The sequence below is a fragment of the Anomalospiza imberbis genome, unplaced genomic scaffold (assembly GCF_031753505.1).
Source record: "Anomalospiza imberbis isolate Cuckoo-Finch-1a 21T00152 unplaced genomic scaffold, ASM3175350v1 scaffold_94, whole genome shotgun sequence".
NCBI lineage: Eukaryota > Metazoa > Chordata > Aves > Passeriformes > Viduidae > Anomalospiza > Anomalospiza imberbis.
In genome coordinates this window covers 63,606-84,347 of record NW_027100560.1, presented here as the reverse complement: position 1 = coordinate 84,347, position 20,742 = coordinate 63,606, and the positions used below count along the sequence as shown (strand labels likewise).

Below are 20,742 nucleotides of genomic sequence, written 5' to 3'. Positions count from 1 at the left end.
CACGGGATGGGACGGAATGGGATCCATGGGATGGGATGGGATCCATGGGATGGGATGGAATCCATGGGATGGGATGAGATCCATAGGATGGGATGAGATCCATGGGATGGGATGGGATCCATGGGATGGGATGGGATCCATGGGATGGGATGAGATCCATGGGATGGGATGGGATCCATGGGATGGGATGGAATCCATGGGATGGGATGAGATCCATGGGATGGGCTGGGATCCATGGGATGGGATGGGATGGGATCCATAGGATGGGATGAGATCCATGGGATGGGATGGGATCCATGGGATGGGATGGGATGGGATGGGATGGGATGAGATCCATGGGATGGGATGGGATCCATGGGATGGGATAGGATGAGATCCATGGGATGGGATGGGATCCATAGGATGGGATGAGATCCATGGGATGGGATGAGATCCATGGGATGGGATGGGATCCATGGGATGGGATGGAATCCATGGGATGGGATGAGATCCATGGGATGGGATGAGATCCATGGGATGGGATGGAATCCATGGGATGGGATGAGATCCATAGGATGGGATGAGATCCATGGGATGGGATGGGATCCATGGGATGGGATGGGATCCATGGGATGGGATGAGATCCATGGGATGGGCTGGGATCCATGGGATGGGATGGGATGGGATCCATAGGATGGGATGAGATCCATGGGATGGGATGGGATCCATGGGATGGGATGGGATGGGATGGGATGGGATGAGATCCATGGGATGGGATGGGATGGGATCCATGGGATGGGATGGGATGAGATCCATGGGATGGGATCCATGGGATGGGCTGGGATCCATGGGATGGGATGGGATCCTTGGGATGGGATGGGATGAGATCCATGGGATGGGATGGGATGAGATCCATGGGATGGGATGGGATGCATGGGATGGGATCCATGGGATGGGATCCATAGGATAGGATCCATAGGATGGGATGGGATGCATGGGATGGGCTGGGATCCTTGGGATGGGACGGGATCCATGGGATGGGACGGGAAGAGATCCATAGGAAGAGATCCATAGGATGGGATGGGATGGGATGGGATGGGATGGGATGGGATGGGATGGGATGGATGGGATGGGATCCATAGGATGGGATGAGATCCATGGGATGGGATCCATGGGATGGGATCCATAGGTTGGGCTGGGATGCATGGGATGGGCTGGGATCCTTGGGATGGGATGGGATCCTTGGGATAATGGGACGGGATCCATGGGATGGGATCCATAGGATGGGCTGGGATGCATGGGATGGGCTGGGATCCTTGGGATGGGATGGGATCCTTGGGATAATGGGACGGGATCCATGGGATGGGATCCATAGGATGGGCTGGGATGCATGGGATGGGCTGGGATCCATGGGATAATGGGATGGGATCCTTGGGATGGGATGGGATCCATGGGATAATGGGATGGGATCCATGGGATAATGGGATGAGATCCTTGGGATGGGATCCATGGGATAATGGGATGGGATCCATGGGATGGGATCCATGGGATAATGGGACGGAGGCAGGGAAGCGGGGCCGGGAGCGGGGCCGTGGCCTCTGGCAGCCGCCGGAACGGCAGCAGGAGCCGGGAAAAGCCGTTCCAGGGATTTGGCTCCGGAGCAAAGCCACGGCCACGCTCCGGGAGCTGGACACGCCCCAGGGATCTGGACACGCTCCAGGGATCCGGACCTTGGCTCCGGACACGCTCCAGGGATCTGGACACGCTCCAGGGATCCGGACCTTGGCTCCGGACACGCTCCGGGGATCTGGACACGCTCCAGGGATCCGGACCTTGGCTCCGGACACGCTCCGGGGATCTGGACACGCTCCAGGGATCCGGACCTTGGCCCCGGACACGCTCCAAAGATCCAGCCCTTTATTCCCAAACCCTCCAGGGATCTGGACACGTTCCAGAGGTCCGGCCCTCGGCTCCCAGCACGCTCCAAAGATCCAAACTTTAGCTCCCAAAAACATTCCAGAGATCCGGCCCTCTGCTCCCAAACACATTCCAAGATTTTGGATCACTCCAGGGATCCAGCCCTGTATTCCCAAAAACATTCCAGGGATCCGGCCCTTTGCTCCCAAACACATTCCAAGATTTTGGATCACTCCAGGGATCCAGCCCTGTATTCCCAAAAACATTCCAGGGATCCAGCCCTTTGCTCCCAAACATGGAATCCTGTCCATGGGATCCTGTCCGTGGAATTCTGACCTTGGGATCCAGGCCGTGGGATCCTGGAATGCTTTGGCTGGGAAGGGATTTTTGGGATCTTCCCATTCCAACCATTCCATGGGCAGGGAACTTCCCGAAATCCCGGGATGCTCCAGCCTGGCCTGGGATGCGGATCCCCTGGGAATTCCAGCCCCGTTCCCGATTTTCCAGGGGAAGCCGTTCCCTGTTTCCCAAATCCCGGGATGCGGATCCTCTGGGAATTCCAGCTCAAATCCCGATTTTCCAGGGGAAGCCGTTCCCTGTTTCCCAAACCCCGGGATGGGGATCCCCTGGGAATTCCAGCCCCATTCCCGATTTTCCAGGGGAAGCCGTTCCCTGTTTCCCAAACCCCGGGATGCGGATCCTCTGGGAATTCCAGCCCCATTCCCGATTTTCCAGGGGAAGCCGTTCCCTGTTTCCCAAACCCCTCTCCAGCAGGGAACTTCCCGATTGCCCGGGATGGTCCTGGGCCAGTGCCAGGGCTGGATCCCAGCCCCTGGAATGCCAGGAATTGTTTGTTTGGGAATCGTTTGGGAATCGTTTGGGAATTCCTGGGGCGGCCGCGTCCCGCCGGCAGCTCCGAGCCCTCGCTATCTCCCGGCCTTTGCCAGGGATTGTTTTGTTCCGGAGTTTTTCCAGGAATCCCAGCTCAGGCCGGAGCTGTTTTTTTGGGACGAGCTGTGCTCCCGGATGAGGAGAGAGGAATCCGAACTGTCCCGAAATCCGGGAGGCCTGGGAGGGACAGGGAGCGGGGTCGGACTCGGAGATTCCCAAAGATTCCCTGGGAAGAGGCAGAGCCCCGGGATATGGAAAAGGAGGGCGGAATTCCCACAGGGAATTCCCACCGGGAAGCCTCTTCCCCCCAGGGAAAATCCACGGTTCCAGCTCCGGCTGCTTCCCGGGATGATCCTTGCCCTGCTCCTGCTTTTCCCAGGAATTCCCAAACCTCCCCGGCTGGATTTGAACCCCTGGGATTTCCTGCTGCAGCTGGAATCCCAGGGATTATCCCACCGGGAATGGGATGAATCCTGCAGCTCCTCCCCTCCTCCAAATCCCACCAGGCCGCACTTCCAGCTCCGGTTTTCCGGGATAAATCCATCCCAAGGGAATAGGATCAGCCAGGATCTGGATTTGGGATTATCTGGAGGTTTTTTTTTTCTGTGGATTTGATCCCATTTTGCCAAGGTTTGGGAACGGTTTGGGAACGGCTCGGCAGCTCCTTCTGTTTTCCTCTATGAAAACCTTCTGGGAGCACAACTCCACGGATGGAATCCTGGAATTCCAGAGGCTGGAAAAGCCCCGGGAGCCGCCCAATCCCAAGCCCTGGCCAAGGCCTGGCCACATTCCCGAGTGCCACATCCACAGGGAACCCAATCCCCAGGGACGAGGGTTTTGCGCCAGGCCGGGAGTCATTCCCAAAATCCAACCTCGGGATAACGAATTCCACGCCCAGCTCACCCTGCCACCTCCGCATCCCAGAAAAACCGGGAAAACCGGGGAAATGAGGGTGGCGGAGCAGCCTTCCAGCGGAATTTGGGGCTGCTTTCCACTGGAATTTCCGGGCAGCTCCCGCTGGTCTCGGATCCACCCCCATGACGAGAGCTCCGAGGAATCCGAGCGGGCACCGGCGCCTCCGGAGCTCCCTCGGGATCCGAGCCTGGCACCGGAATATCCCTGGGCACGAGTTCTCCACATGGATTCCAGTCAAGGCGGCGCTAAGAAATTCCATCAAAATCCATAAAAAAAAAATCCATAAAAATCCACCCAAACGGAGGAACCCCCCCCCCAACCCCCCCCCGCCCTCGCTCCCGAGCTCTAAATCCGGACTCGGCCGTCGCCACGGCAAAACCAGGAATCTTCCCAAAATATCTGCGGGATCATCCGAGCCAAAGGCAGTCCTGGGTGGGATCCACATCCCAAACTTTCCCCTCTGGATACTCCCTGCTGGGCAGCAGGAGCAGCGGGAGGAAATTCGGGATCGGGGAGTGGAAAAGAGATTTCCCAAAGTTTTCTGGCAGCGAATATTCCCGGGAATCGGGGCAGCAAATCCCGGAGTTTGTGGGGAATCGTCTCCGGGCTGGGGAACGATCCCGAGGCCCGGAACAGGCTCCGGCTGCCTCCGCACATTCCCAGAATCCGGAGCCTGATGAGGTGGGAGCTTGGAAAAGCAGCCAGGGATTCCGGCCGGGAGCGGCTCCAGGGCCCCCCGGTTTGGGATGGGAATGGGGGTGAAAATCCCGGGAATGTGGAGTTTGGGAATGGAAATGGGGTGAAAATCCTGGGAATGTGGAGTTTGGGATGGGAACGGGGTGAAAATCCTGGGAATGTGGAGTTTGGGATGGAAATGGGGTGAAAATCCCAGGAATGTGGAATTTGGGATGGAAATGGGGTGAAAATCCTGGGAATGTGGAGTTTGGGAAGGGAATGGGGTGAAAATCCTGGGAATGTGGAGTTTGGGATGGGAATGGGAACGGGGTGAAAATCCCAGGAATGTGGAGTTTGGGATGGGAATGGGGTGAAAATAGTGGGAATTTGGGATATTATGGGAATGGGGGCGCCAATCCTGGGAACAGTCCCCCTAATTTGGGACGGGAATGCCAATTCCGGGAATGTGGAGTTTGGGAAGGGAATGGGGTGAAAATCCTGGGAATGTGGAGTTTGGGATGGGAATGGGGCGACAATCCCAGGAATGCTGGGAATGTGGAGCTGCTTGGCACCCCCAAAATTGGGGAAGGGTTGGGAACAGGGCGGCAATCCCAGGAATTGACCCCCAACGCGGGATGGGGGACGACAATCCGGGGAACGCGGAAAAGCTCCGTGTCCTGCTGTTTTGGGATGGGATGGGAATGGGAATGGGAATGGGAATGGGGAGGACAATCCCAGGAAGTGGGGGACTAATTTGGGATGTGGCTGAGAATCCCAGGAATGGGGTGTTTGGGATGAGAATGGGGAAATGGGAATGGGAATGGGGAAAGGGAAAGGGAATGGGAATGGGGAATGGGAATGGGGAATGGGAATGGGAATGGGGAATGGGAATGGGGAATGGGGAATGGGAATGGGAATGGGAATGGGGAATGGGAATGGGGAATGGGAATGGGAATGGGAATGGGGAATGGGAATGGGAATGGGGGATGGGAATGGGAATGGGGAATGGGAATGGGAATGGGGAATGGGAGTGGGAATGGGGAATGGGAATGGGGAATGGGAACGGGAACGGGAATGGGGATGGGGATGGGAATGGGGAAACTCGGGAATTAATGGGTAATTAATTGGGGAATCGCATTCCTGACCCTCTGGAACTCCCTATTCCCGAATTTCAGATACAGAATTTGGGATAAATCTCCGCCCCACCACGCCCGAAATTTTTGGGAAGGCATTCCAAACCCGATCGGCAGCACGGAGCGGAAAAATTTCCAGGAGGGAGAGAAAAAAGCAAGAATATAAAAAAAAAAGCAGGAATGTAAAAAAAGCAGGAATACCAAAAAGCCGGACTACGGAAAACAGGAATATTTTAAAAAGCAGGGGGGGAAAAAAAAAAGCAGGAATATTAAAAAAAATGGGAGCGTGAAAAAAGCAGGAATGCAGAAAAAGCAGGAATATTTTAAAAAATCTGGGATATTAAAAAAAAAATCAGGAATATCGAAAAACCAGGAATAAAGAACACCCGAGGGAAAGGGAAAAGAGCAGGAATACAACAAGGAAGTGGAAATCAAAAAAGGCGGAATAAAAAAAAACCAGGAATTTAAGAAAAGCAGGAATAAGGAGAACCTGGAGCGCAGGAAAAAGCAGGAATAAAAATAAAGCGGGAATAGAAAAGGGCAGGAATACAAATTAAAAAAAAAAAGCAGGAATACAACAAAAAGCAGGAATTAAAAGAGGTGGAATTAAAAAAAGCTGGACTATAAAAAAGCAGGAATGTTAACCAAAAAATGCAGGAATGTTAAACAAAAAAGCAGAAATATTAGGAAAAAAAGCAGGAATATTAAACAAAAAAGCGGGAATATTAGGAAAAAAATGAGGAATATTAACTAAAAAAGCAGGAATATAACCAAAAAAAGCAAGAATATAAAAAAAAGTAGGAATATTAAACAAATATGCAGGAATATTAAGCAAAAAAGCAGGGATATTAACCAAAAAAGTGGGAATCTTAAACAAAAAAGAAGGAATATTAACCAAAAAAGTGGGAATATTAAACAAAAAAGCAAGAATATTAAACAAATAGTGGGAATATTAAACAAATAAGCAGAAATATTAAACAAAAAAGTGGGAATATTAGGAAAAAAAGCAGGATTAAACAAAAAAGCAGGAATATCAACCCAAAAAGCAGAAATTTTAAACAAAAGAAAGAATTTTAAAAAGCAGGAATACCAAAAAAAAATAAAACCTGGAATGGTGGAATATAAAAAAGCAGGAATATAAAAAAGCAGGAATACAAAAAAAGCAGGAATACAAAAAAAGCAGGAATATAGAAAAAGCAAGAATATAAAAAATCAGGAATATAAAAAATCAGGAATATAGAAAATCAGGAGTATAAATAATCAGGAATATAGAAAAGCAGGAATATAAAAAAGCAGGAATATAAATAATCAGGAATATAAAAAATCAGGAATATAGAAAATCAGGAGTATAAAAAAGCAAGAATATAAAAAAATCAGGAATATAAAAAATCAGGAGTATAAAAAATCAGGAATATAGAAAATCAGGAATATAGAAAAGCAGGAGTATAAAAAAATCAGGAATATAAAAAAATCAGGAGTATAAAAAAGCAGGAATATAAAAAAATCAGGAATATAGAAAATCAGGAGTATAAAAAATCAGGAATATAAAAAAGCAGGAATATAAAAAAATCAGGAATATAAATAATCAGGAATATAAAAAAGTAGGAATATAAAAAATCAGGAATATAAAAAATCAGGAATATAAAAAAATCAGGAGTATAAAAATCAGGAGTATAAAGAATCAGGAATATAAAGAATCAGGAATATAGAAAATCAGGAATATAGAAAATCAGGAGTATAAAAAATCAGGAATATAAAGAAGCAGGAATATAAAAAAATCAGGAATATAAATAATCAGGAGTATAAAAAAGCAGAAATACAGAAAAGCAGGAGAATAAAAAATCAGGAATATAAATAATCCGGAAAAGTTTCCGCCGCTGCGGGTCGTGCCGATGTGCCGATGTTTTGGGTGATGTCATTCCTTCCACTCGGAAAAAGCTTTTCCTGCCGAAATTGGGGAATTTAACCCTTGCCGGGCCGGGACACGCCAAGCCCGGCGGCCTTAACCCTTGGTGGGGCGGCCGATCCCGGCGTTATCCCAAATTTCCCAAATTCCAGCCTCGGCGTTGCCAATTCCCAGCCCCGGATTTGCCCAAATTCCTGCCGGAATTTTCCCAAATTCCAGCCGGGATATTCCCAAATTCCAGCCGGGATTTTCCCAAATTCCAGACTTGGTTTTCCCAAATTCCAGCCCAAATTTTCCCAAAATTCCAGCCTGGATTTTCCCAAATTCCAGCCGGGATATTCCCAAATTCCAGCTCCATTGTCCCAATTCCCAGCCGCAGTTTTCCCAAAATTCCAGCCTGGATTTTCCCAAATTCCAGCTGGGATTTTCCCAAATTCCAGCTGGGATTTTCCCAAATTCCAGCTCCATTGTCCCAATTCCCAGCCCCCCTTTCCCAAAATTCCAGCTGGGATTTTCCCAAAATTCCAGCCGGGATATTCCCAAATTCCAGACTTGGTTTTCCCAAATTCCAGCTCCACTGTCCCAACTCCCAGCCCCCATTTTCCCAAAATTCCAGCTGGGATTTTCCCAAATTTCAGCCTTGGTTTTCCCAAATTCCAGCTCCATTGTCCCAACTCCCAGCCCCAGTTTTCCCAAAATTCCAGCCGGGATTTTCCCAAATTTCAGCCGGGATTTTCCCAAATTCCAGCTCCATTGTCCCAATTCCCAGCCCCGGATTTTCCCAAAATTCCAGCCGGGATTTTCCCAAAATTCCAGCCGGGATATTCCCAAATTCCAGACTTGGTTTTCCCAAATTCCAGCTCCACTGTCCCAACTCCCAGCCCCCATTTTCCCAAAATTCCAGCTGGGATTTTCCCAAATTTCAGCTGGGATTTTCCCAAATTTCAGCCTTGGTTTTCCCAAATTCCAGCTCCATTGTCCCAATTCCCAGCCGGGATTTTCCCAAAATTCCAGCCTGGATTTTCCCAAATTCCAGCCTTGGTTTTCCCAAATTCCAGCTCCGTTGTCCCAATTCCCAGCCCCCCTTTCCCAAAATTCCAGCTGGGATTTTCCCAATTCCCAGCCCCGGATTTTCCCAAAATTCCAGCCTGGATTTTCCCAAATTCCAGCCGGGATATTCCCAAATTCCAGCCGGGATTTTCCCAAATTCCAGCCGGGATATTCCCAAATTCCAGCCGGGATATTCCCAAATTTCAGACTTGGTTTTCCCAAATTCCAGCTCCATTGTCCCAATTCCCAGCCCCGGATTTTCCCAAAATTCCAGCCTGGATTTTCCCAAATTCCAGCCCTTTCACCCCACTTTTCAGCCTTGGTATTCCCAACTTTCAACCCCCTCTTCTCCCAAGAGAAGAATTCCCAAGAGGGAAATTGTGGATGCGGGGAGGAGGAAAACCGGGATTTGTGTGGAAAAGCGGGATCTGAACTGATGGAAAACAGGGGAAAATCGGGATTTGGGTGGAAAAGAAGGATATTAAACGATGGAAAACAGGGAAAAGCAGGATCTGAAATGATGGAAAACAGGGAAAAGTGGGATTTGTGTGGAAAAGAGGGATCTGAACCGATGGAAAACAGGGAAAAGCGGGATCTGAAATGATGGAAAACAGGGAGAAGGGACGGCCTGGACGGAATTTGTGGATGCAGGGAGGAGGAAAACCGGGATTTGTGTGGAAAAGCGGGATCTGAAACTATGGAAAACAGGGAAAAAGGGATTTGTGTGGAAAAGAGGGATCTGAACCGATGGAAAACAGGGAAAAAGGGATGGCCTGGAGGGAATTTGTGGATGCGGGGAGGAGGAAAATTGGGATTTGTGTGGAAAAGTGGGATCTGAACCGATGGAAAACAGGGAAAAAGGGACGGCCTGGAGAAGACTTGTGGATGCAGGGAGGAGGAAAATCGGGATTTTTACGGAAAAGCGGGATCTGAACCGATGGAAAACAGGGAGAAGGGTCGGCCTGGAAGGAAATTGTGGATGCAGGGAGGAGGAAAATTGGGATTTGTGTGGAAAAGAGGGATCTGAAACTATGGAAAACAGGGAAAAAGGGATTTGTGTGGAAAAGAGGGATCGGAACTGGTGGAAAACAGGGGAAAAGGGATGGCCTGGAGAGAATTTGTGGATGCGGGGAGGAGGAAAACCGGGATTTGTGTGGAAAAGAGGGATCTGAACCGATGGAAAACAGGGAAAATCGGGATGGCCTGGAGAAGACTTGTGGATGCGGGGAGGAGGAAAATCGGGATTTTTACGGAAAAACGGCATCTGAAATGATGGAAAATAGGGAAAAGGGACGGCCTGGAGGGAATTTGTGGATGCAGGGAGGAGGAAAATCGGGATTTGTGTGGAAATGCAGGATCTGAACCGATGGAAAACAAGGAAAAGCAGGATCTGAAATGATGGAAAACAGGGAAAAGTGGGATCTGAAATGATGGAAAATAGGGAGAAGGGACGGCCTGGAAGGAAATTGTGGATGCAGGGAGGAGGAGAATTGGGATTTGTGTGGAAAAGAAGGATCTTGAACGATGGAAAACAGCGAAAATCAGGATTTGTGTGGAAAAGAGGGATCTGAACCGATGGAAAACAGGGAAAAAGGGTCGGCCTGGAGGGAATTTGTGGATACGGGGAGGAGGAAAATCAGGATTTGTGTGGAAAAGAGGGATCTGAACTGATGGAAAACAGGGAAAAAGGGAAGGCCTGGAGGGAATTTGTGGATGCGGGGAGGAGGAAAACCGGGATTTGTGTGGAAAAGCGGGATCTGAAACGATGGAAAACAGGGAAAAGCAGGATCTGAAATGATGGAAAATAGGGAGAAGGGACGGCCTGGAGGGAATTTGTGGATACGGGGAGGAGGAAAATCAGGATTTGGGTGGAAAAGAAGGATCTTGAACGATGGAAAACAAGGAAAAAAGAATGGCCTGGAGGGAATTTGTGGATGCGGGGAGGAGGAAAATTGGGATTCGTGTGGAAAAGCGGGATCGGAGCCGTCGGAAGCGCCGCGGAGGCCGGGAAGCCACAACAGCCGCAGGATCCGAAGGGAGCGCGGGGCGAGGGGGGAGAGGCTGGAAAAGCTGGAAAAGGCCGGGATTCGATCCCGAAAGGGCCGGGGAGGGAGGGATTGTCTTACACCGGCCGGAGGCTTCGGAAACACCGGGAGAATGATGGAATGATGGGAATAACAACAGCGGCCCGAGCCGCTGGAAAGCCTGGATCAAAGCTCTTCCCGAAATCCGGCCGCGCCCGGAGCGGGAGCTGGGGACGGGGGGAACGGGAGCGGCCCCGCATCCCTCGGGAATTCGGGGTGAGGGAGGGCGCAGCCGCCGGATTTCCAATGGGTTTCCCGAGGAAAGGCACGGCGGGGGGTGCGCGCCATCCCCCCCCCGCCCCGATCCCAAAAATCTGGGATGGGCCCGGCGGATCCTCGGGATCGCCGGGAAGTTGGGATTGTCCCGGGTGGGAATGGCCGGAGCAGAGACTCGCAGGTGGGAAGGGGGGAAAATGGGGCTGGAAACTGGGAAAATGGGGCTGGAAACTGGGAAAATGGGGCTGGAATTTGGGGGAATTGGGGCTGGAATTTGGGGGAACTGGGGCTGGAATTTGGGGGAACTGGGGCTGGAATTTGGGAGAACCAAGGCTGGAATTTGGGGGAATTGGGGCTGGAATTTGGGGGAATTGGGGCTGGAAACTGGGAAAATGGGGCTGGAAACTGGGAAAATGGGGCTGGAATTTGGGGGAACTGGGGCTGGAATTTGGGAGAACCAAGGCTGGAATTTGGGGAAACTGGGGCTGGAATTTGGGAGAATTGGGGCTGGAATTTGGGGGAACTGGGGCTGGAATTTGGGGGAACTGGGGCTGGAATTTGGGGGAATTGGGGCTGGAATTTGGGGGAACTGGGGCTGGAATTTGGGGGAACTGGGGCTGAAATGGGACTGGAAGTTGGGAGAGTCGAAGCTGGAAGTTGGAAAAGGTGGGACTGGAAGCTGGGTGAAATGGAGCTGGAATTTGGGAGAACCGGGGCTGGAATTTGGGAAAACTGGAGCTGGAAAGTGGGAAAACCGGGGTTGAAATGTGGGAAAATGGGGGTGGAAGTTGGGAGAAATGGGGCTGGAATTTGGAAGAACCAGTGCTGAAACGTGGGAAACTGAGGCTGGAAGCTGGGAAAACTGGATCCGGAATTTGGGAGAAGTGAGGCTGGAATTTGGAAGAACCAGTGCTGAAACGCGGGAAACTGAGGCTGGAAGCTGGGAAAACTGGATCCGGAATTTGGGAGAAGTGAGGCTGGAATTTGGGGGAAGTGAGGCTGGAATTTGGGGGAAGTGAGGCTGGAATTTGGGGGAAGTGAGGCTGGGCAGCCCAGGCCATTCCCTCACAAACCATTCCCTGTTTTTGGAGCTGAGCCCATGAATTCCCAGCCCCATCCCTGTCATTATCCCGTCCCTGCTCCGCATTCCCGTTCCCAATCCCTGTTCCCAGACCCCAGTCCCATCTCTGCTCCCAGCCCTATTTCCAATCCCCAGCCTCATTCCAAATCCCCCATTCCCATTCCCAAACCCTGCTCCCAGCCCCAATCCCAATCCTGTCCCTGTTCCCCATCCTCATCCAGCTGCTCCCAATCCCACTCCTAATCCCAATCCCTGCTCCCAGCCCCATTCCCATTCCTAAACCCTCATCCCCATCGAGCTGCTACCATTCCCAATCCCCCGTTCCCAATCCTCCATCCCCACCCAGCCGTTCTCATTCCCAATCCCTATTCCTATTCCCATTCCTGATCCCCCATTCCCAATCCCCAATCCCATCCACCTGCTCTCCCGTTCCCCCATTCCCATTCCTATTTCCAATCCCCCATTCCCAATCCCCCATCCAGCTGCTCTCATTCCCAATCTCCATTCCTATTCCCACTCCCTGTCTCAACCCCAATCCCCCATTCCTGTTCCCATTCCCAATCCCAATCCCCCATCCCCAATCCCAATCCCCCATTCCTGTTCTCATTCCCAATTCCCCATTCCTGTTCCCATTCCCAATCCCAATTCCCCATTCCTGTTCCCATTCCCAATCCCAATTCCCCATTCCTGTTCCCATTCCCAATCCCCCATTCCTGTTCCCATTCCCGATCCCAATTCCCCATTCCTGTTCTCATTCCCAATCCCAATCCCCCATTCCTGTTCTCATCCCCAATCCCAATCCCCCATTCCTGTTCTCATTCCCAATCCCAATCCCCCATCCCCAATCCCCCATCCCCAATCCCCCATCTCCCAATCCCCCATTCCCAATCCCCCATCCCTAATCCCCCATTCCAAATCCCCCATTCCCAATCCTCCATTCCCAATCCCCCATTCCAAATCCCCCATTCCCAATCCCCCATCCCTAATCCCCCATTCCCAATCCCCCATTCCCAACCCCCCATCCCTAATCCCCCATTCCCAATCCCCCATTCCCAATCCCTCATTCCCAATCTCTTTATCCCCTTCCCAATCCCATCCCCAATCCCCGGCCAGCCCGGCAGCTCCGGAGCACGCGCGGGGCCCCTCCGGCCACGCTCCGGAGGCCTCGGGAAGCGCTGCCAGCGGCACATTCCCGTTCACTGCCCTGGAATTCTCCCCCTCCCGCCCCGCTGGCTCCCGGCTCCGGCACACGGAGCTCCCGATCCCGCCGGGAGCCTCCCCCCGGCGCGGCTGCGGAGGAGGGAACGGCCTTGGAAGCGCCGCCGGAGCGCGCCGAGCCCTCATCCATCCATCCATTATCCCGACATCTGGAATTGTCATTCCGGGAGGAAACGGAGCCCCCGGCCGCTTCCTCCCGCCGGCAGCCCCGGCACATCCATCTCCGCTCCGGCCGGGAATGCCGCCGCAGCGCCGGCACGGGGCACCGGGAGCGGGGTCAGAGCAGGGAGACGGGACCGGGATCCGGGCCAGCCCCGGGAGCCGGGATTGGGATCTGGGCCAGAGCAGGGAGACGGGAGCGGGGTCAGAGCAGGGAGCGGGATCGGGATCTGGGCCAGCCCCGGGAGCCGGGATTGGGATCTGGGCCATTCCAGGGCACCGGGAGCAGGACCGGGGTCAGAGCAAGGAGCAGGATCGGGATCCGTGCCAGCCCCAGGAGCCGGGAGCGGGGTCAGAGCAGGGAGCGGGATCGGGATCCGGGCCAGCCCAGGGAGCCGGGATTGGGATCCGGGCCAGAGCAGGGAGACGGGATTGGGATCTGGGCCAGCCCCGAGAGCCGGGATTGGGATCTGGGCCAGCCCGGGGCACCGGGAGCGGGGTCAGAGCAGGGAGCGGGATCGGGATCTGGGCCAGCCCAAGGAGCCGGGATTGGGATCTGGGCCAGCCCGAGGCACTGGGAGTGGGGTCAGAGCATGAGGGGGATTGGGATCCGGGCCAGCCCCGGGAGCCGGGATTGGGATCTGGGCCATTCCAGGGCACCGGGAGCAGGAGCGGGGTCAGAGCAAGGAGCAGGATCGGGATCCGTGCCAGCCCCAGGAGCCGGGAGCGGGGTCAGAGCATGAGGGGGATCGGGATCCGGGCCAGCCCAGGGAGCGGGATCGGGATCTGGGCCAGCCCCGGGAGCCGGGATTGGGATCTGGGCCAGCCCGGGGCACCGGGAGCGGGGTCAGAGCAGGGAGCGGGATCGGGATCTGGGCCAGCCCAAGGAGCCGGGATTGGGATCTGGGCCAGCCCAAGGAGCCGGGATTGGGATCTGGGCCAGCCCGAGGCACTGGGAGTGGGGTCAGAGCATGAGGGGGATTGGGATCCGGGCCAGCCCTGGGAGCTGGGATTGGGATCTGGGCCATTCCAGGGAGCTGGGATTGGGATCCGGACCAGCCCTGGGAGCTGGGATTGGGATCTGGGCCAGCCCGGGGGCACCAGGAGCAGGAGTGGGGTCAGAGCAGGGAGCTGGGATCGGGATCTGGGCCACCCCAGGGAGGTAGGATCGGGATCGGGTCTGTGCCAGCCCCAGGAGCCGGGATCGGGTCCGTGCCAGCCCCAGGAGCCGGGATCGGGTCCGTGCCATCTGAAGGAGCCGGGATCGGGTCCGTGCCAGCCCCGGGAGCGGGGATCGGGTCCGTGCCAGCCCCGGGAGCGGGGATCGGGTCCGTGCCAGCCCCGGGAGCGGGGATCGGGTCCGTGCCAGCCCCGGGAGCGGGGATCGGGTCCGTGCCAGCCCCAGGAGCCGGGATCGGGTCTGTGCCAGCCCCGGGAGCCGGGATCGGGTCCGTGCCCTCCCAAAGAACGGGGATCTGACCCGGTGCCATCCCCAGGAGCCGGGATCGGGATCTGCACCATCCCAAAGAACCGGGATTAGGATCCCTGCCATCCCCGGGAGCCGGGATCACCGGGGGATCACCACTGCACCATCCCATCCCACAGAACCGGGACCGGCCCGGCGGCATCCCCGGGAGCCGGGATCGGCCCTGTCCCGGCCCACGGAACCGGGATCGGCCCTGTTCGGTTCAACGGAACCGGGATCAGCCCTGTCCCGTCCCACGGAACCGGGATCGGCCCTGTTCGGTTCCACAGAACCGGGATCGGCCCTGTCCCACCCCACGGAACCGGGATCGGCCCTGTCCCGTTCCCGGGAGCCGGGATCGGCCCTGTCCCGTTCCCGGGAGCCGGGATCGGCCCTGTCCCGTCCCATGGAGCCGGGATTGTCCCGGTTCGGTTCCACAGAACCGGGATCAGCCCTGTCCCATTCCCGGGAGCCGGGATCAGCCCTGTCCCATCCCACGGAACCGGGATCGGCCCTGTCCCGTCCCACAGAACCGAGATCGGCCCTGTTCGGTTCCACAGAACCGGGATCGGCCCTGTCCCATCCCACAGAACCAGGATCAGCCCTGTCCCGTCCCACGGAACCGGGATCGGCCCTGTCCCGTCCCACGGAACCGGCATCGGCCCTGTTCGGTTCCACGGAACCGGGATCAGCCCTGTCCCGTCCCACGGAACCGGGGTCGGCCCTGTCCCATCCCACAGAACCAGGATCGGCCCTGTCCCGTCCCACAGAACCGGGATCGGCCCTGTCCCGTCCCACGGAGCCGGGATTGTCCCGGTTCGGTTCCACAGAACCGGGATCGGCCCCGTCCCGTCCCACAGAACCGGGATCGGCCCTGTCCCGTCCCACGGAGCCGGGATTGTCCCGGTTCGGTCCCACAGAACCGGGACCGGCCCGGCGCCATGCCCGGGAGCCGGGCTCGCTCGGTGTCCCCCGCCGGGCCAGCAGCGGCCGGGCCGGGAGCGCCGCCGCGCCGCTTCCCGGGAACGCGGCCAGGCGGCGGCCGCCGGGCCGGCGGGAGCGCGGCCAGGACGGATCCGTGCGGAGCGCGGGGGCAATTCCGGAGGAAAGCGCTCCCGGGGGCCGCTCCGGAGCTTTTCCAGACCTGCCGCCGGCCGGGACGCAGGTGCCGGGGCCGTGGAATCGCAGACTGCCTCGGGACGCCGGGAATTGCGGGACCGGCCCCCGGATCCCGGCCGCTCCCCGGGATGGGGATCGCCCGGGATTTGCATCCCAGCAGCCTCACAGCCAGGAATTCCAGCCCAAAATCCCATAAATCCAGCGGGGAGCCATTCCCTGCTTCCCACCCCTCCGGCTTTTACACCAAATTCCTCTCCAGCTCCCCTAGAAAAACCCCTGGAAAAAGCTCTGGGATCTCCTGGAATTGCCATTTTCCAGCTGCACAATCCCTGCAACCCCAGCTCCTCCTGATCCCCGCGCGTCCCAAGGGATTTTCCCCTCCCCCAGAGCTGCCGGCTCCTGGACAGATCCCAAATCCAGCCCTGGAAAATCCGGCTGAGGAAACAGGGATGGGCTGGAAGGAGCTGCAGGAATCGGGATTGACCCGGAATTCTAAAACCACACAATCCTGAAAGCATGGAATCGCGGAAGGGTTTGGGATGGAAGGGATTTTAGGGATGATCCCATTCCCGTGGGGCAGCTCCCGCTATCCCGGGATGCTCCAGGTTCTCTGGGAATTCCATCCCAGGCAGGAATTCCTTCCCCAAATCCCATAAATCCAGGGGAAAGCCAAGCCTGGGGGAATTCGGGAGCATCACGAGCTGTGCCCGGGCCGATCCCGGGTGGAATTTGCGCCGACGGAGCCACGGAAAACAGGGAACGACGCCGGGACAACCGCCAGGCACGGCAGAGGCTCCTCCACCAAACGCAGCTTTTCCAGCCCCATTTCGTGATCCCGGTCCCACATCCACAGGGATGGGAATTCCAGCCCTGGACAGCCCTTCCCAGGGGGAATATTCCCGAAAATCCCACCCGGACATCTCCCGGTGCCGCAATCCCAGGGATTTATCCCATTGGGAATGGGCATTCCAGCCCGGGACAGCCCTTCCCAGGGGGAATATTCCCGAAAATCCCACCCGGACATCTCCCGGTGCCGCAATCCCAGGGATTTATCCCACTGGGAATGGGCATTCCAGCCCTGGACAGCCCTTCCCAGGGGCAATATTCCCGAAAATCCCACCCGGACATCTCCCGGCGCTGCAATCCCAGGGATTTATCCCGCTGGGAATGGGCATTCCAGCCCGGGACAGCCCTTCCCAGGGGGAATATTCCCGAAAATCCCACCCGGACATCTCCCGGTGCCGCAATCCCAGGGATTTATCCCGCTGGGAATGGGCATTCCAGCCCGGGACAAGCCCTTCCCAGGGGGAATATTCCCGAAAATCCCACCCGGACATCTCCTGGTGCTGCAATCCCAGGGATTTATCCCGCTGGGAATGGGCATTCCAGCCCGGGACAAGCCCTTCCCAGGGGGAATATTCCCGAAAATCCCAAATCCCACCTAACAGCCCCGCCCACGGCACCACCTGAGGCCGTTCCCTGGAATTCTTGATGACACCATCCCAAAATTCCCGACATTTTACCGAAATCCAGGGAAAACCCACTCCCATTTTCCTGCCTAATTGCTCTGGTTTTCCTGAGCAAATTCCACTTTATCCGAGCACATCTCCCAAAATTCCCTCCCTGGGTTAATCCCGGCGTTTGCAGGGTGAAATCCAGGGACGACTTTCCTCAGGACGGGCTCAGGGATGAATTAGGAGCGGGATAGGACGGAGCCGTTCCCGAAAATCCGGGATAAGGAGTGCCAAACCCGAACCCCGGTGTTTTCCCGAGCTCTGCCGGGGGTTTTTTTTTGGGAAGAGGGAACAAAGGCTCTGGAAGCGGCTCAGGGCCGGGATCAGCGCTCCCCCCTCTGGCAGCGCCGGGACGCATTCCCGAAATTGTTATTCCAGAGAAATCCCGACGAACCCCGCTCCGGGGGCGGCCTTGGCTCTGGAGAATCCTCTGGAAAAATCCCCGGGATCTCCACGGGGGTCGTTGGGATCCCTTCGGAATTCGGCGGCGCCATCTCGATCCCGTTCCCGATCCCGTTCCCGATCCCAACCCCGTTCCCGGGCCGTTTTTCCAGCTGTAATTCTGGAATTCTCCCCCTCTCCAAGGTTTTGTCCCGGTCATGGCCGCGGCTCCCGGGGCCTTTCCAGGAGAATTCCGGGCTCCGGCCGCCCCCGGAGCGCCGGGAATTGCCAGGGCCGGTAATGGATTGAGCAGGGATTCGGGAAGAGCCGCGGGGTTTGCCGGGAAGGGCCGAGCCCTGCGGATATTCCCGGGGTGCCGAGCTCTTCCCGAGGTTTTCCGAGGCCCGAAGCTCCTCTGGAGCGGGGATGGGACCCTGGGAAAGGCTCAGGGAGCTCCTGGAATTCCTGAGCGGGAGCCTCGGGAGCGTTCCCACACGGAATACGCAGCATTCCCAAAAATCCCTCCCTCCCCAGAGCCGACACAGAGACGGAAATCGGGGAATTGCTGAGCTTGGAAAAGGCCAACCTGGCCCTGTCCCCATGCCACATCCACAGGGATGGGAAATCCGGGGAATGAGGATTACAGCCCGGAATTCCAGCTGGGAATGAGGATTCCAGCCTGGAATTCCAGCTGGGAACGGCACTTCCAGCCTGGCCACATCCACAGGGATGGGAAATCCTGGGAATGAGGATTCCAGCCTGGAATTCCAGCTGGGAATGAGGATTCCAGCCTGGAATTCCAGCTGGGAACGGCACTTCCAGCCTGGCCACATCCACAGGGATGGGAAATCCTGGGAATGAGGATTCCAGCCTGGAATTCCAGCTGGGAATGAGGATTCCAGCCTGGAATTCCAGCTGGGAACGGCACTTCCAGCCTGGCCACATCCACAGGGATGGGAAATCCTGGGAATGAGGATTCCAGCCTGGAATTCCAGCTGGGAACGGCACTTCCAGCCTGGCCACATCCAAAGGGATGGGAAATCCTGGGAATGAGGATTCCAGCCCGGAATTCCAGCTGGGAACGGCACTTCCAGCCTGGCCACATCCACAGGGATGGGAATTCCAGCTGGGAATGGGGAATCCAGCCTGGAATTCCAGCTGGGAATGGGGAATCCAGCCTGGAATTCCAGCTGGGAAAGGGGATCCCAGTCCGGAATTCCAGCTGGGAAAGGGGATCCCAGTCTGGAATTCCAGCTGGGAATGGGGATCCCAGCCCAGAATTCCAGCTGGGAATGGGGATCCCAGCCTGGCCACATCCACAGGAATGGGGATTCCAGCTGGGAATGGGGATCCCAGCCCAGAATTCCAGCTGGGAATGGGGATCCCAGCCTGGCCACATCCACAGGGATGGGGATTCCAGCTGGGAATGGGGATCCCAGTCCCAAATTCCAGCCCTTTCCAGGGGAATGTTCCCAAAAATCCCAACCTGAGGCTGTTGCCCGGGTCCTGTCCCCGTTCCCTGGGAGCAGATCCCGCCCTGGATCCCCCTGGATCCCTTCAATCCCGCTTTTCTCCGGGACGAGCGCCTGCAGCTGCTCCAGACTTTTCCCAACGCCGTCGTTTCTCCCCGGACACCAAACCCGTCCCTTCCATCACAAATCCAGGATAAAATTCCACGAATCCCGTCGGATCCTACCTCCTCATCCGAGCTGTCTTCCTCGTACTCATCGTGGACAACCAAATCCTGCTTCCCTTCCAACGGGGAATCGTCTCCCAAGGCTTTCCTCTTCCCGGGAGCCCCTTTGGCCTGGGAAAATCGGGAAAGAGCAGCTCAGTAAAATCCCTCCCAAAATTCCCGGAATTTTTTGCCCCAGGGAAGGAAAGGAGCTCGTTAATCCCAGCCTGGAAGGGCAGCAGGGATCGGGGTAGGAACGGGAAATCCCACGGGAGGAGGAGCCGGGAACCGGCTCAGGCTTGGACACGGATCCATGGAAAAGAGGCTGCGGAATGCCAGGGAAAAGTGGGAATTCCACCTGGCTCGCATCCCAGCTGGAATCTGGATCTGACACCAGAGGGGTTGGGGAACGGAGCTGGGAATGCGCAGGGGGAGCAGGGAATTCCCGGAGATCCCAGAGCCTTTTCCGCAGGTTTTTCCCGGGAGAGCTGCAGAGGGGTTTGGGACGCGGGCCGGAGGGACGGGAAACGGGGAACGGCTTCCCACGGAATGTTGGGAATTCGGGATGGGATTCCCAGAGAATCCGGGGCTGCCCCGGGCTCCCTGGCACAGCAGGAGGTGTCCCTCGGGAACGGGATCATCCCTGGAATCCCCTCCGTTCCCACCCCATTCCCAGCGCTCCGAGCTTGGATCGGCTTCTCCAGGAGGGAATTCCCACGAAATTCCCACTCCAGCCGCGTTCCTGCATTCCCACCCCCTCATCCCAGATTTTCCCCTCTCACCCCAGAATTCCTCATCCCAGAATTTCCCCTCTTATCCCAGAATTTCCCCCTCTTATCCCAGAATTTCCTCTCTCATCCCAGAATTCCTCATCCCAGATTTCCCCCTCTTATCCCAGATTTTCCTCTCTCATCCCAGAATTCCTCATCCCAGATTTTCCCCTCTTATCCCAGATTTTCCCCTCTCATCCCAGAATTCCCAAGGTTTGGGATCGAGGAGAATCCTCCCCGTTCCTGGGAGCCCAAACGTGCCAAAATTCCCTCGTTTTGCCCCAATCCTGGGAAGGAGAGGGAAATCCCAGAGGCTCCGGAGCTGGGAATCCAAGTGTTGGGAATCGCTGCTCTTGCGGGAGAATTCCGGAGCCTTTTCCCGGGAGAGCTGCAGAGGGCTTTGGGATGCAGGCCGGAGGGACGGGAAACGGGGAATATCGGGATTTGGGGCTGGAATTCCTGGAGAATCCGGGGCTGCCCCAGGATCCCTGGAACGACCCCGGATATCGGGAGCTGCCCCAGGGGAATGGGATCGTCCCGGAGGTCACTTCCATCCCAAACCATTCCAGAATTCCCAGGGAAAGGGCCAGAACT

General features: G+C 55.9%; 1 protein-coding gene across 1 annotated transcript in view; it reads right to left on the bottom strand.

Moving 5' to 3' along the window:
* Positions 1-20,175, bottom strand: part of LOC137467989 (ribosome biogenesis protein bop1-like) — a 63,503-nt gene extending 43,328 nt beyond the window's left edge. Inside the window, exons 1-2 of the mRNA XM_068179413.1 lie at positions 20,161-20,175; positions 19,400-19,510 (exon numbers count right to left, since the gene is read on the bottom strand). Coding sequence (XP_068035514.1) covers positions 19,400-19,510; positions 20,161-20,175 — 126 coding nt within the window. The remainder of the gene's footprint in view (positions 1-19,399; positions 19,511-20,160) is intronic.
* Between the last annotated feature and the right edge of the window lie 567 nt (positions 20,176-20,742).